The sequence below is a fragment of the Nematocida parisii genome, assembly GCF_000250985.1.
Source record: "Nematocida parisii ERTm1 unplaced genomic scaffold supercont1.6, whole genome shotgun sequence".
In the NCBI taxonomy this organism is placed as follows: domain Eukaryota; kingdom Fungi; phylum Microsporidia; genus Nematocida; species Nematocida parisii.
In genome coordinates, this window is record NW_013524651.1 from 102,949 (window position 1) to 126,666 (window position 23,718).

Genomic DNA, 23,718 nt, shown 5'->3' on the forward strand with positions numbered 1-23,718 from the left:
TATGAAATATGAATGACAAATGGGTTACTGATTTATTCATTAAATTAGTAGAAATAATCTTTAAATACGCATTCTCTGATTAATTCGTGATGGATATGGAGACAATTGAGATTATTTGCTTTGAAGCCATCTTATTTCTCTTTGTCTGTCTTCTTTTTGTTGTTTCTTCTTAATTTCATTGTGTATTTTGTCGGTTATTTTTTCTGGTGTAAACCCAAAGTATTCATATACTGCGCTTGTTGGGCCACTTGCTCCAAATGTATCTACTCCTATTTGAACTTGAGCATATTTATCCCAGCCAAATGTACTTAGGGCTTCTATACTCACAGATATATCACAGAATAAAATATCCTCTACATATTCTTGTGGCTGTTCTTGAAAGAGTTCAAAAGAGAGAAGAGAAACTACCCTTACATTGTAATTATTCAGAAGGGGCTTTACACGCAGGGCCAGAGGTACTTCTGAGCCCGTTGCTAGAAGAAGCAACTTCTGTGCTGAATTATCTGGGGAGTAGTCTGAAATGATGTGCGCCCCTCGGAGTATTGAAGTAATTCTAGAAATATAAGAAGTATTCTTCAATGGTGCAGAATTATCATAAATACTTTGATTTTCTGCTATGCCTTCTGTTTCCTGTACATCCGTCTTTAATTTATTATCGGTTCCTGTATTTTGTGCTTTGCTATTCTTTCTAATGCCTTTTTCTGGGATTTCTTCAATGCCTTGCCTGGATAGAATGATGACACATGGGCGCTCTGATTGATAAAAGGCATACAGAACTGCTGCCTCTACCTCTGATCTAGATGCTGGGCGAAATGTAATCAATCCAGGTGTTGCCCGAAGAAGAGCAAGCATTTCCACTGGCTGGTGAGTTGGGCCGTCGCCGCCTAGAGCTATTGAGTCGTGCGTTGCAATATACACAGAAGGTGCCTCAGAAAGTGCAGCTATGCGGACAGCAGGAAATCCATAGGCTAGAAAATTAAGGAACGTGCTGCAGTACGCCCTGTGCTCACCAAACAAAGCAATTCCGCATACAATCCCACACATTGCGTGCTCTCTAATACCAAAGTGTATGAAATTCTGATTCTCTTCAGTGTTTTTTTCTGTTTTCGGATCTATTTGGCAACTATGATCACCTTCAATGATTTCAGGCTTTTTAGTCAGTGCTGCACCTAGACAAGTGGATTCTGTTAGATCTGCAGATCCCCCAAGGATGTTTGGGTTCTTTAGAAGGCCAGGAACAAGATCACCAAATATTTCTCGTGTTGATTTATTTGGTTTCTTCTTCTCAACATAATTCTGGCTTTCTAACATTTGCACAAACTCTTTCTCGTATTTATTATTTGTTTTCTTGTTCTCATCTTCCATATTGACTTCTTCCACACCATTGCAGGTTCTGCCAGCATTGGCATTTTTCAAATCATCTATTTGTCTCTCCTTCCACTGCATGTATTCCTGTGCCACTTCTTCTTCTCGTTTTCTGTAGATTTCTTTTGTGCTTTCTGAGATGTAAAATGACTTTCCGCATAAATTGTACTTTTCCTGGAGTTTTGCTACCTCTGCTTCTCCTAACGGAGATCCATGGGCTTTTCTGTTGTTTTCTACAGATGTGTCCTTCCCTATCACAGAGTGCATAATTAAGAACACTGGCCTGCCGTATTGTTTACCGAGAATTTCTTCTATTCCTTCTGTATCCTCTGCATCCACCTCAAGCACTTCATAATTCATGGATTCCATCCGCTTTTTAGCATCATCAGATGTGGAATAAGAAGTTGCCCCATCAATCGTGATTTTATTGCTATCAAAAACAAAAAAAAGATTCTTCAGCTGCAAATGCCCCGCAAGCGAAAATGCTTCTTGCGAAATTCCTTCCTGCATGCACCCATCTCCTAGAATGCAAAATACTCGATTGTTTTTCTGTTTTTTACTTATCGAGATCGCATATCCTACGGCCTGTGCTACTCCCTGCCCAAGTGGACCAGTAGTTGCATCTATTGCATTATCTCGTGAGTACTCTGGATGGCCAGGCGTTTTACTCCCAATCTGCCTGTATTCTTTTAAATCTTTTTCTGTCAAAACCCCTCGGCAGAATAAAGCAGCATACAGAATAGCAACTGAATGCCCATTAGAAAGCACTAAAATATCTCGTTCTGACCATTTAAGATCACATTTTGTTATTTTTAAAACCCTGCTGTACAATACGTGAAATAAAGGTGCCATTCCAATTGCACTCCCTGGATGGCCCTCTCCTGCATTCTGCACTATCTGAGCCACTAAAAGGCGCATTTCCTGCACTGCTCCCATATAGAAAAAAAAACATGCAATATATTCCCAGCAATGCTCTACATTGCATAATAAATAATTTTATAAAATCAGAGAATGCCCGTATTACACGCATAACCAGAAATTCTCTTTTTATAACTCTGCGTATATTTATTAAATAATTAATTATTTATAGTTTTACTCTTATTTGATTTGTGTTATTCTTCTTTAGTCTATATTATACTTAAGCTATCTATTATTTATACACAATGTATAAATAATATATTTTATTTTATTTATTTTTTATCCCATGCAGAAACTACTTCTTGAGTGTATCTATCCTATCGGTGTAATTAGTCTGCTATGCCCCACATTTGCTGGTGTAAGTCTGGGCATGAGCAAAGCATCAATTGGTATCTGTAATTCAGCTAGTATTAAGTCAGATATAATACTGACTATAATACCATCTGCATTTATTGGTGTGGGTGTGCTTTACTCTGTTTTACTTTTCTTCACCACTGCCCCACAAGGCACTCCAACAGAGTTTTCTATTCCCATGAAATGGCTCGCAGCTTATATTGTCACTGGAATGGGAATGTTCTGGGGGTCAATCAGTCTAGGAGATATTTCTGCAGTAGCCACTGTTACTGCTGCACAGCAGAAGAGATTTAAGCCTTCTTTCTTCTTGTTGCTTGTTTTTGGTGAGTTGATAGGCCTATTCGGACTAATAGTTGGATTTATACTGAGTGTTAGTAATAGAGTGTGGGCATAATAAATCACTATTAAATATGTTAAGTGATTGCTTTGCATTGCTAGTATTTGTCTTATATAGTAATAGAGAAATGAAAACTGAAAATAGAGTGACTATATAATAAACACGGCTATAATAGGCAATAATTATACTGATTATATTCCATAATTAGTAATAATAGTAATTACATTGTAATTTACCGTATTATTGCTAAATATAACGGTTAATTACTAAATATAGAAATAAAAGGTATTTACTAATGTATTTTAGTCTATTGTTATACTAGAAAATATGCTATTTTTACATAATGTAAATTTGTCTACACAAATTATACTATAGAACACTCTAGACCAATTAATCACACTGCATGTGGTATAGACTAATTATAATATATTCTGGACTAATTATCACAGAGTAATACTTCTTAGTCTGTATTATAGCTAGAGTATTATTGGGCTATACAGTATTCTTTGGGTATTTCCTAGTCTGTATTATATACAGATCAGTATTTCGGGATATTATTTGTTTATTTGGATTATTTATACCTGTACAAGTAATTCCTTATACTTTAGTTTCATTTGTTATTGTTTATTATGAAGGTGAGTGGAAGAGCAGTCTTGTGCCTATTACAATTAGTTATAGTCACTGCAAAAATATTCCCAGATCTGACACAGTCTAATATAGCAAACACTGATACTAAGCAGGCTAACTCTGAAAAGAATAAAAGTACTTCTGAAACAAGCAAAGCCAAAGCCAAGCCTGATGCGAGTAAAGCCAAGCCTGATGCGAGTAAATCTAAAGCGAAGCCGGACGCGAGTAAGGATAAAAATAAGCCAGATGATAAATCATCAGATAAGTCTGGTGGTATATTAGGTTTATTTGGAGGCAAGTCAAGCACAAATAAGAGCAAAGACAGCAAGAAAAATAGCGCAGATGTAAATAAGGACAAGGATAAATCTAAAGATCAAAAAAATAAGTCGCAAGATAAATCCTCTGGTGGTATATTTGGGCTATTTAGTGGGAGTAAGTCACAGGATAAGTCTAAAACAGATTCCAAGCAGTCTAAGGATGCCAAAGATGCTAAAGACAAGGCTAAGGCGGATAAGGCCAAGAAAGACAAGGATGCTAAAGACAAGGCCAAGAAAGACAAGGATGCTAAAAACAAGGTTAAGGCGGATAAGGCCAAGAAAGACAAGGATGCTAAAGACAAGGCCAAAGATGCCAAGGACAAGCCTAAAGACAGCAAAGATAAATCTAAGGATGATAAAGATGCCAAGGACAAGTCTAAGAATGATAAAGATGCCAAGGACAAGTCTAAGGATGCAAAGGATGGCAATGACAAGTCTAAGGATGGCAAAGATAAAAATGATTCGGGAGCTACACCAATCGTTGCAGGTGTACCGCAAAACAAAGATAACAAGCCTGATAGCGTGAATGATAAGTCTACAGTCAGTTCTGTATCCAGTATATCTAGTATATCCAGTGCTTCTACTGTATCTAGTATTTCTACTGTGTCTAGTGTATCTAGTATATCCAGTGTGTCTAGTGTATCTAGTATATCCAGTGTATCCAGTATATCCAGTGCATCCAGTGTATCTAGTATTTCTACTGTGTCTAGTGTATCCAGCATATCTAGTGTATCTACTGTGTCTAGTATGATTGGTTCTGCCTCTAATGATTATATTTCTACTGTGCTATCGTATGGTAGCCGTATATCTAATTATAACACAACCAATGTGTCTATTACCAATATAGCTGTATACTACAATGTAGAGTGCAGCTGCTATAAAGATGTATCTGATAGAATTAGTTTATATTCATCTAATGGCGTGATTAAAGATAAAACAGGAATTTTTATAGGTGTGGACTGTGGTAAGACTAAGGAAGAAGCCAGAAGTAAATCACAATTGACTTCGACTGGATTATACCAAACAAATATTTCCCAAGAGGAAATAGACGCACAGACAAAATCCCTGCAAAGCATGGTTAGTACACTCGGCAAAAATAATATTAGTAGCAGTACAGTTAATAGTGTAAGTATATCTAATAATGTATCTGGCGGCAGCAGCACTACTAATGTAGATGGTGCCAGTGCGACTAGTAATAGTGTAAATGTATCTAGCAATAGTGCAGATAGTGCAAGTGCAGCTGCTGGGGCCGGTGCCATCGCAGGCGCGGCTTCTGGTGCTAGCGCGAATGCAGGTGCAACTGCTGGAACTGATGCCAGTGCTAATACCGGAGCAGCCTCTGGTGCTAATGTAGGCGCGGCTTCTGGTGCTAGTGCTGATGCTAATGCAGGCGCAGGTGCAAGCGATGCAAATGTACCTAGCTCACCCATACCAAATGCAAATGGTGGCGATGCTAATATGTCTAGTAGTTCATCTAGTGTTTCTATAGCTACTGTTCCTCCTACTGTTCCTAATACTGGTATAAATAACCAAAGCTCACCCAATCCTTCTTTACCCAGCTCTGGCAGTAAGCAAGGATGTGGCAACATGTGCTATGACGTTGTAAGATACTTTAAGATAAAGTTGCCTCAGCCTGTAATACACTCTATATCTACACTTACAAATATACTATCAGTATACAAAACCGTGGATAGATTAATTACTACTACAAATGTAATATATAGTACTAATACTGTAGATAGAGTAGTCACCACTACTAACACCGTATACAATACTAATACAGTGTATACTACTAAAATACATACTAAAATCATAACAAACACCGTTACAGTAAAGCCTAAACCACAGAATGCATGTAAATTGTGCAATGTAGAATATACAGAGTATAAGACAATTCCCATCTCAATTGATGCTTCAGCCTTTGTAGAAGAATTATGTCCATGTGAGAATGCATTCTGTCTTAATCCCTGCACGCCCATGATAGATGCAGTGCATGGGCATATACTAAATAATGGAGAAAGTATACAGAACACACAAAATAAACAAGTAAAAATAGGGCAGAGCAATCAAGCCAATTATGTAGATAAAATACAGCAGATTGACAGCCAATCTGGCCAAATCAGTCAAAGCAGCGGTCAATCTACGCAGAGTAATGAACAAAGCAGTGGACAAATAAGCCAATCTGGCCAGAGCACTGGTCATATAGATCAAGCACAACAGGGCAGTGGCCAAAATCTACAAAGCAATCAGACGAACATACAAGGCAGCCAACAGAGCATACAAAATAGGCAGGGAAGTGTACAAATCAGCCAGAATAGTGGCAGTGCAAGCCAAGTAGATCAAATGCAGCAGATCCACCAGGGGGGTCAGATTGGTGATATACATCCAATGGGTATAGATGGAGAAATACTTGGGCATGTACAAATAGTAGATGGTCATTTAGTACAAGGTATAAGCAGCAGTGTTAGTGCAAGCAGCACTAGTGCCGGCATACATACTGCCCCTGCTAGAAATACACCAGATATACCTACTATTGTATAAACTAAGAATAAAGTATTTGAAAATATTTACATATTATAAGATAATCTAATTTAGTATTTTGATGAGCACCTCATATATTCTATATTAGTGCCACCTTTGATTGTATTTGCTGCCTGATATTTCAGGCTATAACCTCACTTTAATGGCTTTCTATGCTTAGTTAGTTACTTTATCTGGAGATAGAAATGTTTCTAGTATTTTTATATTATGTTAGGTTAAAACTGTGATTATATTATTGTAGAAAGAAGTATATGATTGGATCGGTTGCTTTACACTCTATTACTACTTTATTCTATTGTGTACTATGGTTTCATTGTATTTATGTTTCTTGGCAGGAGTGAAACAGTGTATGATGGTTGTATATTTAATGAATAGATGTGTTATTAGTTATGAAGAAGTTTTTTATATTGACAGTAATTTCTACTGTATTAGCCAGCGAACTATTTGCTAAGGATATAGTTATAGATGCACCAGCAGCACAGAACACAGAAGGAAAGGTACAGAGTGATAATGACAAAAAGCCAAAAGAGGAAGAAAAAAAGTCTTCACCTTTTTCCTTTTTAAACATTTTTAATAGAAGTACAAAGACTGAGCAGAATACAACAAAAGATACCCAAGACAAAAAAGAAAAATCAACTGGGACAGATACCAAAACACTTACCGAAAAATCCACCAGCAAGTCTTCCACTAAGTCAACGACTCTTGATAAGCATAACAACAGTTACGAGAATGCCAAGGAAAAACCCAGTAGCAAAGACAAGTCTGGAAGCATAAAGGATAAATCCAGCGGAAAAGACAAATCTGACAGCAAAGACAAGTCTGGAAGCTCTAAGGATAAGCCTACTAGTAAAGATAAATCCAGTAGTAAAGATAAGAAAGACGGCGACAAATCATCGAACAATGTTAAGACTGTTACTGTAACAGAAATACGTGTAGTGACTGTTTACAAGCCAATTATGCCAGAGTCTAGCCAGAATGCGTCTGAGAAGTACAACAACTACTCAAAGAGTGCATTGAGCAGCTCAGCAAAGTCTGTTAAGGTGGCTAATGTGGATGCCGTGAAAGCCCATGAAAAGGCAAGCGAAACTGTCATAAAAAGCAATAAAATGACTTTGAAGGATTTACAGAAGCAAAAGGACGAGGCGACAAAGAAGCTTGCATCTCTGGAAAAAAACCTGGCTGAGATTCAGAAAAACATTGCAGTTGCAGAAAGCCAGAAGAACATACACCAGAATACTGTCCAAGAAAAGATGGAAAATCTGAAAAGTGCTCAGAAGCAATTCCAAATCAATCAGGAGGAGGTGAAGAAGAGCATTAAAGCAATTGAGAAAAAAATAAAAAGCAACAGCTCTGTTCTGGAACAAAACAAAAACAAGAAAACAGAGGTTGAAGAAGATATCAAAGTAACAAAGAAACAGACAGACCACTTGAAAAAGGCCGAAAAGACTGTTGAGGGCTTTGTGAACGAAAACACTGAGACAATCATAAAAGACCTTAAGAAAGAGGAGAAAACCGAGAAAAAAACTGAGAAGAAGGAAGAAAAGAAGGAGAAAAAAGAGGGAAAGTCGCTTGATAAGACCAAAAAAGAACTGAAGGATCAGAAGAATAAAGAAAAGGATCAAAAGGAGAAGGAGAAAAAGAATAAAGATAAGAAAGAGGAAAAAGATAAGAAAGAAAAGAAACTGAAGGAAAAGAAAGAAAAAGAAAAGAAAGAAAAAGGATCAGAAGAATAAAGACCAGAAAGAATCTTCTCTGGGCATAGAAAGATCTGATATGATCAGACATGGATTGTTTGATGCACAGAAAAAGTCTGCAATAAACATAGAAAATACATCCGCTAGCCCACTTTCCCCAGGAAATGACGATCAGAAAATGCAGCTTCCTTCATTTGCACAGAACTTCACAAATGGGCATCTAGTAATCAGTGGCTCTTCTATAACCTCCAACCCTTCAAGCATTCTTACTGCTCAGAGCCTGTTCAAAAACTCCCTAGACAAGGCTAAAGAAAAGGTTAAGGCAGGAGAGAAGGTTCTTGCCTTCTGGGGATATGTAACCTCACTGCTTTCATCAGCACGCCAATAAATACATATTTGGATTACTTTTCTTTATTCTTTACTGTGGAATATACAATTCTATAATACAAAACTAATTAATTCTGTTTACATTGGTATAATACTTGTCTAAATGCATTTATTCAGCCATTCTTATCGATGCGTCCATGGCCCTTATGTCTGTTATGTCGGGCTATATTTCTATTCATTCTTGGTGATTTAAAATAGTATAACTCAAATTTGTTTAAGGCCTTTCAGAGCGTATTACAATTTAAATTCTTGTCTATGTGAAATAACCCAGCAACTTACAATAATTAAAACTATTAGTAATAGTATAAAGATGCCATATTTAAACTGTTTGTAGCCTGCGATTTTTGATTTGCTTCTGGAGCTTTTTTGTGGAAGTAATTCTACTAAACTCTCTGTATATTCTGCCGTTCCAAGAATACTGCTTATCACCTGGCTATAGAATCTTCTTAACTCTTCTAAATACTGTACTTCGGTTAGTGTTATTCCCTGTTGATTCAGAGTGTTTGCTGCAGTATCAGAGATAGGAACTTCTCCGGCAACTATTTTGTACACTTTCAGCATAAACCCCATTAAATACTTCATTTGATACTCATTATACTTGGCTGGTATCTTTGGATATAATTTGTTCATTTTCTCTAAAAGTGATTCTTCTTGTATGCTATTCTCTTTTGCAAATTTCTCCAGAAGAATTTCCAGATTACTCACTCCTCCTAACTCTACTGCACTTATCTCAATCAGATTTATTCGGCATGTTATGTCTATTTTATTCGCAAGCTGTTTTGCTTCTTCTTTTGAAATATGCTCTAATTTAGTTGCTAAGTATTCATTTATTCGCGGGCTTAAGTCCTTCAAAAAATATTTCACCTCTTTTTTGAGCTGTTGTGTAATGCTTTTAAGAATGCTTGGGCTGGGCTCATTGCTTTGAAGAAGTAAAATTAAATCACTTGATGTTTTCTTGAAGAGCTTTGTTTTCCTTGCTTCATACTCTATACAGACGCTCATGGAATTCTCTAACTCTCTTGGCAGCTGGGTTTCTTTGCTCCTGGTAATGCAGTCTTTTACAGCAGGAACAATAACCATCTGATAACCAGAGAACGGGAATATCATAGACTTTGTGGTTTTGGTCTCTGCAGCTATTTTTAAGTACTCTTCCATTCTTTTATCAACCGATTGATCAATCGCACTTTCGTTGATGTTATAGTAAAGCTCACTGTCCATGAATTCCCCTGGATGTTGCTATTTGTGCTTGTGTTTTTAGTAGACCAATTGCGTATTCACTATTATAGAAACTCTTATTAAAGCCGCCCCTTTTATTTTAATAGAGGGAGAGTATATACATTCAAAAGAATGCACTAAAACACAGCATAAAAGTAAAATGTATGATAAGAAAAAGGAGAATTATTTATAAAGAGACTAACCCGAAAGTCAGAGTATTTCTTCCATACTAATAGTAATTCTTAAAAAGAACAATTCTTTACACATTCATATTTAAACCATACTGCACATATACATATAACTTAATTTCAGTAGTAAATTATACTAGCATACTCCTAAAATCTGGTTTATTAAATAAGAATATTTATTTTTTAAATATCATGTGGATGCCTTGCTTATAAATGTAACTTGAGCATTCTCTGTTATGAATATGTAAGGCATAAATAATATTTTATTTTTAATAAATTATGCATAGTTCACAGAATATAAATTTAGAACAAATTCCTCTCATAGAAGAAATAAAAATTAGTGATATAGAAGAAGATATAAACATAAAAACAGATAAATTGTTCATGTATATAATGCCTTCTATATACACAGACACCACTATCCATAATTCAAACAGTGAGGATTTTATTGAATACTTTAATATAGAACATATCACCCAAATCTTTATGAAAATGTGTTTATCTATGAATTGCTATATACACACTTTAAGCAAACAGAATGTCTTTTTCGAGTTATTTCGAGCGGCTATTTTTAATTATATTAGTCTGTGTATAGTATCTATACGGCCAAAGGACTGTGTTAGCGCACAGCTAAAGATTCTCGCAAAAAAGATTCTAGGGATTAGTATAATGAATTACTGCATAGAAATAGACAATGCGGAAACCAATAATGAAACTTTAATTCTAAGCAAGGCATGCCAAGACTATATTTTAAACATATTCAAGGACAAGGCACTATTAGATAAAATAAAATATACAGAAATAGCATGCAATAAATGGCACACTTCTCTAATACGGTCTTCTGGAAATGCGTATCATCCGTATTTAAAATACATGATGTTTACAGTGAATGAAAACCTTTTAATGTCATTTTATGTCAGAGAAATTATAGAAAATACTCTGTGTGAGTTTTTTCAATATTATAAAGAGTATTCTTCTACAAAAGAAGTATGTTTATTTGATAAAACAGAAAGCGGAATGTACAAAATAGATTGTGCAATGGATCTAGTTATGAATAATCTGGGGAAGATTAAGTTTTATCACCAGTTTAAAGACGAACCAAGCAATATAAAATTTTCTAACTACGAAAAGGGCTTGCTCTATGCACTAAAAACCAATATTTCAGAAGTACTAGATGTATTCAGTATAATCCGTGAGATAACAAATGACTATACGGACTGCATAGATTATAACCACATTGTTCTAAACACACGCATAGCGCCGAAAGAAACAATATTTAAAAAAAGTCTTTTAGAGCTAGGGCATATGCTAAACAATATAAATGCCCGATTAATCTTACTTATAGAAAATAATACACTAACAATGCCGGCTTTAGAATATGTTATAGATAGAGTTAACCTATACATTAGTTTATTAAATGAGATAATCGCACATAAAATAAGCCAACAAAAAAAGAAGAAAGCGCAGGCTATATTTTTTATGGCATGCACATTTGTTCCTGGAATTATTATATCAAGTTATATGTTATTTAGAGCACTTATAGTGAAATAGATTTAACCAATCCGGTATATAATACTAAACTTGTTAGATTTATATTGCTAAATACAAAAATCCTATAAATATTTATACTTTAAATACATTAAAATGAAGCATCTACTATAGGCTCGTATATATTATGTATTCCTTACATAAATTGCCTTCTTTTATAAATAAATAGAATTTATTTAAACACACGCAATTCATATCCTACTGTATAATTTACTAAATAATTATAACTCTTTCTGCATACAACTTCTTACTCTATTGAAATATAGTATATCTAAATAGTCTATTTTATTCATAATATTTTATTATATACCGTGTAGTAATAATTAATAAATATGGCGAATTCAATACATGTCTGTTCCATTCCAGTTACATTATTCAGATTGTTTTTGCTTAATTTGCTTGGTTTAAAGTGTTATTAAAGTGTTTAATTTTAAATTTTTTTGGCTGAAGAGTTTAATTTCTGTATATTTTTAAACATGTACTTCTATATTATAAATACCCACAAGAATATCCAAAAAATCACATACAAAATTAAATATAGATGATATTTAGTAAAATCATCCACTCTCTTAATTATAATTATAACATATAACGCGCCAGGAACAGCTTCCCCAATAAATAGCTATTAAATATCATTTACATATACATATTTCGGGTCTCAGATTATATCTGATGTGTAATTATAGAATAGTATTAAGAATTAGTATATGCAGCCAGATAAACCATACAGAATAAACATTAGAAAACCTACAGCTCTACCAATAACAAGAATACTACTCCTAACGCCACTAGAATGATCCAAAAGTATACAGATTGGTTCTGATCATTGGCTATTATATCTGGTAATTGTATTTGAAGAGAAAAAACTAAACATTTCAAATGAAATTCATTATAAAGTTATTTCTTACAAAGAAGTTTATACTTGTTGGATTACGGGCCCGGTTAAGTACTATTGCTGCCACAACACCAGTGCACAGAGGTGAATACATAGATAATGAAGTCCAACAACCATCTATACCGACCTCAGAAAATAATCAATTAATAGGCGAAAACCAAATGGAATTTCCTTTACTTAATGGCATGGTGGAGCAGAATAACTATTATACCGATTTAGAAAGAGAAAGTCCTGCTATGAACATAGCTCGCCATAGCCAGAGTGAGCGATCTATTGATTCATTTAATAGTTTTTCCGGACTCGATGAGCACAGTGTAGTGGATACTAGTAAACCAGACCAGCAGAACATTAGCAAGACAAATAATTATGATTCATTGCCAGATTTAAATGAAATTGCAAAAATGTTAGGAAATTACATAAATTTCGAGGAACTAGAAAAAGCCAACCAGCCAGAATCAAACAATAGAAATGAACAAGTGCCAAATACTATTGCCCGGCCTGAATTACCTGCTATAAACATAGATGATCTACCTAGCAGCGACTTTGAAAATATAATATGTAGCGATTTTAATATTGATGCATTCAATAGTATATTTAACCAATTAAATGAAGAATTAGAATGCGCAGAGGATTATATACCAAACACAGAAGGAGAAGATATGACTCGTTTCTATATGTGTAATGAGAACAGCAGCACGCACAGCGATCAAATTTCTACCCATAGTAAAGAAAGAAATGCCCAGGAACATAAATCGTACACAGGCACATTTAATGCTACAAATAGCACGAAGAGGTTACTAGATCTAAATGAAAATACATTAAGCAGCCAAAGTACTTCCAATTATTCAAATCTTTCCCATAACTCAAGTAGTTTAGACAATTCACCTAACACTTTTATCAAAAGGAAAAAAGAGTGGGATTCTTGTCCTTCTGCAGCCGAAAAGAATCTAGTTTCACAAACCACTAAAAAGCCCTGCTATAGTTCCGTTGGCAGCTTTGATTTGGAACAGAGCCAAGCGTCTTCTTCTGAATATACTTTTAGTGAATCACATAAATCTTTTAAAGAATCTCAAAAAATGATTAACATCAGAAGCAACTTAAATCCCATACAAAACAGAAAAACTATTGAAAAGAAACAAAGCGCAACATCTGACTCTACCACCTTGGCAGCACTAGATGTTCCAAACAAAAGTTCAAAAATAACAGAAGTAGAAGATGCAAAATGCCCTAAAATGGAAAAAGGCACTAATTTAGATCAAGTAAATCAAAAATCAGGCCTACTAGACAACAAAAATGCATATGATTTGATAAATCAATACATTAAAAAAAACAGTGTTAGAAAGTTTTCTTGCCATGTACATCACAGCCCAGATATAATTGCTTACAAAAAAAATCAGTGCCAAAGGCTAGCTCGTATGAATCGCACACCTCAGACACCCGCATTGGCCTACACCACACCATTTTATACAGAACCCATATTTAATGAAACAATCCAAAAATTGTACAAATTATATAAGAATATATGGCTGTTTATTTCTTCATTGACATATGAAACCCACAGCAAAAAGATGGATTGCATTATATATTTGTGTAGCCTGCCAATTGAATTGAAAAAAGCTTTATTTTCTACGACTAATTCCATTTCATGCTATTACAATGGGTTCTTGGACGATCTATATAATTATATTTATAATATGGGGTCTCCTCAGAGTATAGAAGTAGAGAAAGCGCCTAAAGCTGTTTTCATAAAAAAGGAATTTATTCAGAAAAACGAAACCATTCAAGATATATATGATAAAAAGGGAATAGATCCTGTTTTGCTTATACATGGCATAATAGCTAGCTATAGCCAGATAAACCACTCAGATATAACCTCCCAAGGCAAGGAAAAAAATAAATCCATCGAGTTGTTATCTAAAATAAAGGATATACCAGATGAAATACAGAATAAGCTAGGGTTTATTTTAAAAATACCGGAGATATACGAAGACATGTTCCACATAACAGAGAAAGTAATTAACCAAATACGAGACCGGGTAGCTATCGGTTTTAATAAAAAGTGGGCGAATAGTTTTTTCATAATAAATGCCTTAGCACACATAGTTCAGAAAAGCAAATTCAAACTATCAGATAACGACATGCAGGCAGTGTGTGCGATAAAAATTAATAGGGTGCCTATTATAAATTGCAAACCCAGTGAGGTACTTGATGTTATGCTCAACCTATTTAGAGTATTCTATATAAATGCACCTTATATATATGAAACAACAACCCCTCTTACTAATGCAGAAGTGTGCGATGAAACTTCAATAAAGGGTATAAATATGCCCTCCGTTACACGCAGTGGCGCTAGCTCTTGTGCTAGTAAAACTATACTTCGAAAATTGTTAGGAAAGAATGTTATTACTGTTTCGCAGTTTAACAGATGCTATGCGCTCATTACCTCTAAAATAACCTATAAAACCCAATCAAACAAAGAGGCAGGCAATCTGCCTAGTGATGCAGAGGAGTGGATAGATTCCAGTGTAGTAAAATCATACATATCGTATTTTCAGCTAGCAAATGACATCCCAATCACGCATAGCATTCACTATCACATACAGCTGGTTCTTAATTCAAAGCATCGTGTGAAAATAATACACCTTCCTAGATACACGGTGGTTAATTCTAAAAATAGAAAATTCTATAACAAGCTCTGCTATACAATTAAGAATATTGTAGTCTACTTGGACAGATTAATATCCACAAATCCAGTCGCCTTTGGAATAAATATCAAAACTGGCCAGACATTTTTAAGCCGACCTACAAAACAAATCTATGAAGACATAAGCAGTGTTACTGATTCCAAATGTATCTATCCAGCTGTCTATAATAGAACAACAAAAAAATGGACAATGATGTCTACTACGGACTTATACATGGACAAAACCATGCATGAAATGAACAAGAAAGGGCTTGATGTTATATTCTACTACCTAGAGGAAAGCGTGCTTAACTCTTCCTTTATTTTTGCACAGTTTAATCCCTCTTCATCCAACAACAGGAAAAATCTGCCTAGAATGAAAGACGCGCAACCAAACCCAAGAATACCGCTATTTTTGTCTACTTTTCTGCTGTCTTCTATTCCACTATCCTCTTACTACCCCTTCAAAAAAACATATATGGCTAATATTAATTTAATCTGTAATACAGCGCCATTTCAGTTCAACTATAGTTCCATTAATTCAATATTCTTTGAAGGCATCCCAAATAAAGCTAAAATCCTAAAAAACTATGAAGAAATAACTGTAAACTATTATAGTGACTTTTTTATACGAAATATCTATAGCGAATATAAAGACCTGGATTGTTATTGCCTTAACTCAGCTATGAAACAAACCAATAACCCAAGCCAAATAGTTCTAGAATGGAATGTTCGTATTACACAAAGTGTAGATGAGTACACTACCTATTATTATACAAGACCCAAAGACCCAGAAAAAAGTTATTTATCCGAGTATTCTCCTATAAAAGCCCTTAAATCTCTTGTAAAAATGCTGCAAAGCCCGCATATATCAGAAGACATGGTTTATTATGGCATTTGCTTATACAAAAACAAAGACGACCCGGTAGAGTATACTTCCTTTATTTTATGCCCGGTACTTAGATCTCTTCTAGATAAAACAGACGACAGTTTGATAAAAAAATCCTATAAAAGCTTTGTTCTTTCTTTACCCCCAATTACAGATGACAATATGGAAAAAATGGAATGCGCCAAAATAATTGTAAAAGAAAATAACTATACAATGTCCAAATTGGGCATTCATTGTGAAATTTGGGATATTTTGACTTCAAATTTTAAAAATACTGAATGCTATGCGCCCTCTACACAAAAACAAGAAGCTCATCCATCTACAAGCGCTGCTTAAGTGTTACATAACAAATAGCTCTTTCTATCTTAATTTATTATGAAGTTCTCTAAGTATGGTGGCCTAGTATATATTTATAAAAGTTCAAAAGAGTAAAAATTAATAAAGATAATTATTATAAGGCATAAATAGTATTTTATCTTAATAAATCATGCTTATATTACAATTATTAGAAAAGGTATGGTGTTTTCTCATGTTTTCATTAATTTCTGTATATTTTGTTTTCAGTTTTTATGTATTTTTTATATTAATTGCTTTTTCTTTTCATCTATTGCAATACATTCATTATTTTAGCAAATATACTTATTTTTATAGACAACTTATGCTTTTAACTATATTATTTGAGCACTTAATATAGTTAGAAGGGGACGTATTTGCCAGTTGAACTATTTTCATGGGTTTAAGAATCTATTTAGGCTAGGAACTGTATTTAATAGAATATTTTCACAAAACATAATAAAATAATAATTTGTATGTCTACTACATATTATAGACATACTGCTGTAATTTACGTAAGTATTTAAGAAGAACCCCTTTAAAAGTATTACCAATATTTAATGTTTATGTTATGCTGCCTCAAGTAAACCAATACAGGGCATATTCTTCTAATTGCAATACAAACAGCTCTAATCTATTGAATAATGATTTGATTGATTTGATTTGATGTGATAAAAATTTATTCCGTTATTGGCTAATAGTTTTCTCGGATGCATAAATTTATAAAAATTTACAATTTTTTATAGCATGAATAGCATCGAGGAAGGATGGTCATCAATTCAAAAAATGAATGTTAAAATATCAAATGATATAACAAACAATTTTATAGAATGGCAAAATGGGGACAAGAGAAAAAAATCAGTAGCTATTAAAAAACTATTTTCAATTATAGCGCTCAATATATTACTTTCTTTTAGTGTTGAATTTACACTAAAGATTTTTTTTGCAATACTAATTGCGCCAAGCTACAGATTTAAAGGGTTGTATTTAAGTGTGATAAATTTAATATTTTCATTATTAGCACTTGGTTTGTTTTTCGAGCCAAACAAAAACTTATTAAAAATTCGGTGCGTGGATAGAAGTGAGTTGTACGGTATAAATTGGCTAGGGAAAACTGCACTTTTAGTCATATTTTATGCATCATTTTCCATGATTTCTATAATTAAGCTATTTTTAATATCTTTTAGTAATCGATTTTTGATTAAAAAATATTTAGTTGGGTCTATACTATATACTATAACAGGAAATGTAACCCTTCTGTTCTTGTTAATAGAGGCATTTAGTATGTTTAAGTCTATAGTCAAATTTAAATATCCATCTGAAACCATTGAAAAAATTTCATTTATAATCAATTGGGTGTATTTCATTATTATTCTGATGTTACTATTTAGCGTATCTATTCCTTTAGGAGCTTTTTTTTATGCACAATGTATAAACTGGATAAAACAGAGCAATCTTCTAGTATTCACAAAAGGTGCAATACTATCTGTATAACACAAATATTAACACTATTAAATAGACAAGCAATAAATTTATAGAGATAAAATGTCTATTTCAGTCTAGTATTAGACTAAATTATATTAATTCTAATTTTAGAGACATTTCGATAGACTTAAAATAAAATAAAATTCTGTTTTAACATATTTAAACTAACTCAAAAATATATATTTATATACATAAATGCAATGTATTATGATTTACTCAATTATAAATTTTTACACAGTAAACCAATACAATCAAACAATTTATTCTCCTGAATATTAAAATGACCATTAAGAATTCAATAGATTCCGGGCATACTATACTCCGTGATTCATACACATTTGCACCAATAGAATCATTTTAAAATAGAAAATATATAGGCTAGTTTAAGCATACTAGAAAAACTTAACACTTTTATATGGGCTGTATACATGCATTCTTCTATATTTATTTTCCCACTATATTGTACACTATTTTCACTATAAAGTTAGTCTTTTAAAACAATTTTTATATTTAATTTCTAAATTGGGACTAGCATCTTAAATATACTTAGTAGATTCGTAATAGAATTCTTTTCTGACCATAGTTAAGTTTTCCTCTGAACATCTGACAAATTATTTTGATAGTTTTCTACACTCTTATACTGCCTTTTTCTTATTATAATTGAAAATTCATTATAATTACATTTTTGCATTCCAATTCCTAGGCATTATATTCAATATCAGAAAACCAACCACACGCACTAGCTATCACAATATATAGGCAATTTCGTCTACAGATAAGAGACTTACTATGTTCTTAGTAAAAAAGATTAATTAATTCGGAGAAAAATTCTCCATTCTAGACTATTTAAAAAAATACAAAAAAATTTTATGAATAATTTAGTTAAACTTAGCAAAACAGTCTTTCAAGATTTCCTAAATGATATAATACAGTCAATAATGTATAATATGAGCCAGCCAAATAAACTCCCAACTGAAAATCTAAAAGAATTTTCGGTAGAATTCTTTAAAGTTCTTGCTCTTATGGTACTATTTGTGTTTTCTTATCAATATATTTTAAGACTTGCACTAAATGTAAGTAAAAGCCCCCAAAAAATATATAATAGAGCAATTTCTCCGCTTATTTCTATATTTACAAATCTATTTTTTTGTGTTTGCGGGTTTATTCCTACGTACATCTATATATATAACCAATATGAAGTGTTTTTTGAGAAAAATGTCGAGTTATATAAGATTTTTGCTATATCTATGTTTTGTGCACTGCCCATTTTTTCCATAATAATATCAAGTATTTTAATTAGTATATTACCAATTAAAAAGACTAGAAACATAACAATATTAATCTACATGGCATCATTAATTGTAATGATTTTTATATTTTTAATTGAAATTGCCCGCATACTCAAACCTAACAATGATGCATACATATTTTCGACTGCAGATTCCTCTTTTATTAAACAATCTGCGATCTATGGTTTATATGCATATAAAATCAGTATTATAGTGGCAGGAATAACTACTTTGTTTAATATAATCGTGTGGCTTCCTTGTATTATATTTAAAAATTTCAATGGCAAGAAAAACCCTCGTTTATAGAAATAGTCTCGTAGACTATTAATACTATGGCATCACATAGACCATTTTATAATATTTCTAGTAATATTGGGGTATTATTTATATTTATACTATATCTTACAAGAAATTAATAAATATTAGTTGTGAACTATGCATAATTTATTTAAAATAAAATATTAGCTAATTTAAATTATTTTGCTTTTATACTATGGTTGTCTTAATATGTCTTAATTTTCATATGCTACAATAAAATATATTTCAAAATAGCTTCAATTGTTAACTAACTGCTCTAATATAAGCAATAGTTTAAGCCAAACACAAATAATCTAAACAAAAAAAAGAAAAAAAGAGTATGTGTGTAGTTGAGAAATAGTACAATTTTGTATATAGTTCATAGAACAAATATGCACTGTATACAAAAATAAAATCTATTAAAAGAATATGCTTTAAATACTCTGAAATATCTTTATTAAACAGTCATATGTCTCTGAGGCTATATTATACATAGGATGAATTATGAAATAATATTAAACAATCTTTCATAGAACTTCTATAACTTTTTTCTGAATCTTTCTAGTAACCTATGAATAGTGTTTATAGTAGATATTATCTGGATCAAACCATTCAATATTCAAATAAATTCAGAATTATTACTTCTAGCGCCCTATAACAGTATATAATTATACTGATAAAAACTAATGCTATAATAGTCAATATTCCTATAACTAATTGATTCGAACTTCTTACTAGAGTTGGCTGGCAATTCGTAGATTCAGAAGGGGAATCTTCTTGATTTTGAGAAGTTTCTTGGCCTGGAGTGATTGTATTCAATTTTTTTGCTGTTCTGTTGTTTTTAGGCGGCTTAGCCACTGGCCTTTGACATCTTCTTGCTTGGTTATTGTTTTCGATAAAGAAAGGATCTAGATTTGGCTTTATAGTTTTTACATAATTATCCCCCACATTAGTTTTAAATTTAATAGAGCTAAACCCCTTAATTTTTTTTAGACTTAACGTTTCTTGGATTGTGAACAGAAAATCCACTACATCCCAATTATCACAGCTCTGTAGACTGTTGTACAAGGCATATTTAAACTCACTCTCGCAGTAGCTTACGTCAATGGGAGCAAAATTCGAGCTATTTTCTAAAAAGAAAAATAAACTTTTCAGAACTATTATTTTATCAAAGTCGCCATCTTTAGTACTTTCTATATTAATTGAGTTGTATATTTTTTTTATAATCATACTTAAATGTTTATAATTGACGCTTGTAAATAAATGTAGTGATTCAATATCCTCTTCTGATAGTCCAAGAGTATCTAAATTTGATTCCTTTTCTCCCAACTCATTGCATCGAGTAAATTTTCCTGTATTGTTTGTTATTATATCCAACACTTTTTGAAGCCTAGAACATTCGCCATCTCCTGTTAGCTCTAAAATCTCATCTAACGCTTTAGAGCTGCTAATTTTATTTAATTTTTTGGTCGCATAATATGGATATAGTGCATGTATTATATCGGTCCACACATAACTTCTCACTATAGAAATATTCGCTATAAATAAATGGTTGCTATTCATCAGTTTATAGTATGCATCTCTTTGTTTTGGGATCTTTATTTTTTTTGCAGCATTTTCTATACCCGTAATAGTTGTTTTAGTGTCTCTTATAGCGTTCTTCACCGCTTCTATATATAAATCTGCATCAATTGTATCAATATTATTTAGGCGCTGCATTAAAAAGACCATAAACGCATTGTACTCAAGGTTGTTTAGTACCGCGCTCTCGGCTTTAAATACCTCCCCTCTTGTACATACGCTTAGTATTATGGGAACAAATGTTTTTAATGGCGCACGCAGTGTTCGATTTTTTTTGTTAATTTCCTCAATTTTTAGTGCTAACTGCTTTCTTAATTTTTTCTCATTAAACATCACTTGCAGATTTTTTCTCAAGTTTATACCGTACCCCTGAAACATATTTTATAACTATTTTAATATTTTCTATATAAAATAGACTTGGAAAAAGTTAATAATAAGTATTTTTAATAATTTCTGGTTATATAACACAAAAGTCTTTTAGGCTATATTAAATTTATAAAAATCCAAAAAGTCAAATATATATTCTGAAATTAAAACTAAAGCTCCTTCTATTTATGGAAATACGCAGATATACACCTGTTTATACAATAGAACAATTCAGCACAGCTATTCAAGTATTGGAACTATTCGCAGATTGCTTGTAAATATTTAAGATGATTTTTTAAATGGAAATCAGTTTATTGATATAAGGTTCGAGGGGCCTCGAATGGATGGCCGTTGAGGACCACATACTCTCTAAGCCGTTCCTCGTGTAAGATGATTTTCAATTGATATCCTAATTAATATACACAGTAAGCCTTTATTATTTGAAACAGTATAAGCCAACCAATATATAGAAAAATGGCTGCACATATTAACACTAGCGCCACAGAATATACTACATTGCATATATTCTCTACTGCTTTCTGTGTGAATTCTATTTTTATTCTTGTGTATAGAGTTTTTTGTATAAAAATGCTTATAATCTCTTTTATAAGAAAGTGATACAGCATAATACCACTAAAGGCATATATCCCCAGAAACAGAACAATGCTATTCCTTGATAGATCTGTAGAGTATTCTAAAAGTATAGTAGGAATAAAATAGAGCAGAATAAATACAAAAAAGTAAACTACTGCCACAATTAATTTAGCAGTCCTTCTAGCCTCTCTGTGGTTAAATAATTTGTTAATAGAAAGAAGCATTATGTCTTTCATAAGTCCTATTTGAATAACTATAAAATAATAAGTAGATATTTTCTGAATAATACACCTGTTTTTCTCCGCAAGAGAAATACTCTCTAAAGCACTATTTAAAACAAATTGACAAGAAAATAGCAAACAGTTTAAATATGTAATGTTTCTTATAATTCTAAATACATCGGTCCACATAAATCTGCTGGCTTCTATTGCTAAATACAATTTTCGTATATGGTTCTTTTGCCCTTGCTGGATATAAGTCAATTTTGAGCTGGCCTCTCTCTCGCTAGAATCTTGCATATCGTATTTTTTTATTTTTGACTTTATTTAATAGTAATGTATATGTTGTGTCCTGTAGGTGGTGACTGTGAAGTCTCTACGTAATACTCCACTACGTTCCTAGAACGGCAAAGCTTGTAATTGATATTAGTTGATTGCTTCTTTATTGGTATGGTTTCTGATATGTATGTTCTTATCCGACTTGTGTAAAAAAAATAAATTAATTTATCCTAATTTGTTCGGATACGACAGTATACTTAAATATATAAGAAAACAAATATGTACAGTTTTTTTGCTACACTGAAAGGTTTTATTAATGCTAGAATGATGAGAAATAATAAACATCTAGATTTCATAATAAAACGTGTGCAAAGACTGCCCACACTATAAACACACACGGACATAAATAAATCCATAGCAGCCACATCACAAAAATGTATGTATTCTTACCTTCTATTACATCGGCTATTAAGCACAAAAAGTATTTTTATACGTGTTGGCTGTGTGTATGTGCAAGGCGGCCTAAGCTCTTATCTACAACATAAAACAACACAGAGTACATAGTTTACAGGAATGGTTTTATATCACAAATCCAGAAATATCACCAACTGCAATTATCTTGGCAACAACTCTGTTTCGGTCGGTAGTTCCATTAAAAATAGCAAAATCAGAATTCAGCAGCGAAAAAACACTATTTGATATGGTGCGCGGCAGCATATATATTCTTAGCCCAACTTTATCACTGTAAATCTTCTCTAGCTCAAGTATACGGCACTTATTAAATAGAGCTAAGTCAGAGTCCTCCTTATAATCCACTCCTCCCCATGGTGGAGAGGCCATTAGCACATCATATGAGCGGTCTAAATAACTATGTACCTCAGGGTCATACACACTAAAGTGAAGAATCTGGCTCTCACCGCGATCTGTGCACTCTTTTATATTATGCCTCAAGCATCGAATTTTTTTGTAGTCTATTTCAATCGAGTGCACAGTATTTCCAAAATTTAAAAAAGAAACCGTATTTCCTCCCACCCCGGAGAAGAGGTCAAGAACCTTCACTGGCCCACCATACTTTTTCTGAACCCCCTGAGAAATCTTGTTTGCTAAATCAACGGGGGTGATGGAATACCAAGACTCAATGTCCAAAAGAAAGCTATTGTTCTTTGTTGGCGGAAGTAGAGTTGCCATTTTCCGCATGTACTTGTATAGCTCAGGGTTGAACTCCCCTGTATAGTCGTACACAGTCCACCGGCCTAGCTTTCTTTTTATAACTCTACAGTGACTTGAAAACATGAATGAAAAAAATAAATTGTCTAAT

At 33.0% G+C, this 23,718-nt stretch overlaps 13 protein-coding genes across 13 annotated transcripts; 8 read left to right on the forward strand and 5 right to left on the reverse strand.

Annotated features, from left to right (window-relative positions):
- Nucleotides 1-19: 19 nt before the first annotated feature.
- NEPG_02232 (transketolase) lies at nucleotides 20-2,301 on the reverse strand (the record flags this gene model as incomplete). The annotated part of the gene is made up of 1 exon (XM_013204605.1): nucleotides 20-2,301. One exon carries the CDS (start codon nucleotides 2,299-2,301, stop codon nucleotides 112-114), a length of 2,190 nt encoding a protein of 729 aa, XP_013060059.1. The 3' UTR covers nucleotides 20-111.
- Nucleotides 2,302-2,569: 268 nt separating this feature from the next.
- On the forward strand, nucleotides 2,570-3,031 carry NEPG_02233 (uncharacterized protein; the record flags this gene model as incomplete). The annotated part of the gene is made up of 1 exon (XM_013204606.1): nucleotides 2,570-3,031. The coding sequence occupies one exon, from the start codon at nucleotides 2,570-2,572 to the stop codon at nucleotides 3,029-3,031; it is 462 nt and encodes a 153-aa protein (XP_013060060.1).
- A 572-nt stretch (nucleotides 3,032-3,603) lies between these two features.
- Nucleotides 3,604-6,459, forward strand: NEPG_02234 (uncharacterized protein; the record flags this gene model as incomplete). The annotated part of the gene is made up of 1 exon (XM_013204607.1): nucleotides 3,604-6,459. The coding sequence occupies one exon, from the start codon at nucleotides 3,604-3,606 to the stop codon at nucleotides 6,457-6,459; it is 2,856 nt and encodes a 951-aa protein (XP_013060061.1).
- A 389-nt stretch (nucleotides 6,460-6,848) lies between these two features.
- Nucleotides 6,849-8,192, forward strand: NEPG_02235 (uncharacterized protein; the record flags this gene model as incomplete). Its single annotated transcript, XM_013204608.1, has 1 exon — nucleotides 6,849-8,192. One exon carries the CDS (start codon nucleotides 6,849-6,851, stop codon nucleotides 8,190-8,192), a length of 1,344 nt encoding a protein of 447 aa, XP_013060062.1.
- Nucleotides 8,193-8,232: 40 nt separating this feature from the next.
- Nucleotides 8,233-8,541, forward strand: NEPG_02236 (uncharacterized protein; the record flags this gene model as incomplete). Its single annotated transcript, XM_013204609.1, has 1 exon — nucleotides 8,233-8,541. The coding sequence occupies one exon, from the start codon at nucleotides 8,233-8,235 to the stop codon at nucleotides 8,539-8,541; it is 309 nt and encodes a 102-aa protein (XP_013060063.1).
- A 96-nt stretch (nucleotides 8,542-8,637) lies between these two features.
- NEPG_02237 (uncharacterized protein) lies at nucleotides 8,638-9,758 on the reverse strand (the record flags this gene model as incomplete). The annotated part of the gene is made up of 1 exon (XM_013204610.1): nucleotides 8,638-9,758. One exon carries the CDS (start codon nucleotides 9,756-9,758, stop codon nucleotides 8,775-8,777), a length of 984 nt encoding a protein of 327 aa, XP_013060064.1. The 3' UTR covers nucleotides 8,638-8,774.
- Nucleotides 9,759-10,222: 464 nt separating this feature from the next.
- Nucleotides 10,223-11,494, forward strand: NEPG_02238 (uncharacterized protein; the record flags this gene model as incomplete). Its single annotated transcript, XM_013204611.1, has 1 exon — nucleotides 10,223-11,494. The coding sequence occupies one exon, from the start codon at nucleotides 10,223-10,225 to the stop codon at nucleotides 11,492-11,494; it is 1,272 nt and encodes a 423-aa protein (XP_013060065.1).
- An 876-nt stretch (nucleotides 11,495-12,370) lies between these two features.
- Nucleotides 12,371-16,421, forward strand: NEPG_02239 (uncharacterized protein; the record flags this gene model as incomplete). The annotated part of the gene is made up of 1 exon (XM_013204612.1): nucleotides 12,371-16,421. One exon carries the CDS (start codon nucleotides 12,371-12,373, stop codon nucleotides 16,292-16,294), a length of 3,924 nt encoding a protein of 1,307 aa, XP_013060066.1. The 3' UTR covers nucleotides 16,295-16,421.
- Nucleotides 16,422-17,038: 617 nt separating this feature from the next.
- Nucleotides 17,039-17,825, forward strand: NEPG_02240 (uncharacterized protein; the record flags this gene model as incomplete). The annotated part of the gene is made up of 1 exon (XM_013204613.1): nucleotides 17,039-17,825. The coding sequence occupies one exon, from the start codon at nucleotides 17,039-17,041 to the stop codon at nucleotides 17,783-17,785; it is 747 nt and encodes a 248-aa protein (XP_013060067.1). The 3' UTR covers nucleotides 17,786-17,825.
- Nucleotides 17,826-18,645: 820 nt separating this feature from the next.
- Nucleotides 18,646-19,400, forward strand: NEPG_02241 (uncharacterized protein; the record flags this gene model as incomplete). The annotated part of the gene is made up of 1 exon (XM_013204614.1): nucleotides 18,646-19,400. The coding sequence occupies one exon, from the start codon at nucleotides 18,646-18,648 to the stop codon at nucleotides 19,369-19,371; it is 726 nt and encodes a 241-aa protein (XP_013060068.1). The 3' UTR covers nucleotides 19,372-19,400.
- Nucleotides 19,401-19,836: 436 nt separating this feature from the next.
- Nucleotides 19,837-21,321, reverse strand: NEPG_02242 (uncharacterized protein; the record flags this gene model as incomplete). Its single annotated transcript, XM_013204615.1, has 1 exon — nucleotides 19,837-21,321. One exon carries the CDS (start codon nucleotides 21,319-21,321, stop codon nucleotides 19,975-19,977), a length of 1,347 nt encoding a protein of 448 aa, XP_013060069.1. The 3' UTR covers nucleotides 19,837-19,974.
- A 401-nt stretch (nucleotides 21,322-21,722) lies between these two features.
- Nucleotides 21,723-22,421, reverse strand: NEPG_02243 (uncharacterized protein; the record flags this gene model as incomplete). The annotated part of the gene is made up of 1 exon (XM_013204616.1): nucleotides 21,723-22,421. One exon carries the CDS (start codon nucleotides 22,419-22,421, stop codon nucleotides 21,723-21,725), a length of 699 nt encoding a protein of 232 aa, XP_013060070.1.
- A 401-nt stretch (nucleotides 22,422-22,822) lies between these two features.
- On the reverse strand, nucleotides 22,823-23,693 carry NEPG_02244 (uncharacterized protein; the record flags this gene model as incomplete). Its single annotated transcript, XM_013204617.1, has 1 exon — nucleotides 22,823-23,693. The coding sequence occupies one exon, from the start codon at nucleotides 23,691-23,693 to the stop codon at nucleotides 22,980-22,982; it is 714 nt and encodes a 237-aa protein (XP_013060071.1). The 3' UTR covers nucleotides 22,823-22,979.
- Between the last annotated feature and the right edge of the window lie 25 nt (nucleotides 23,694-23,718).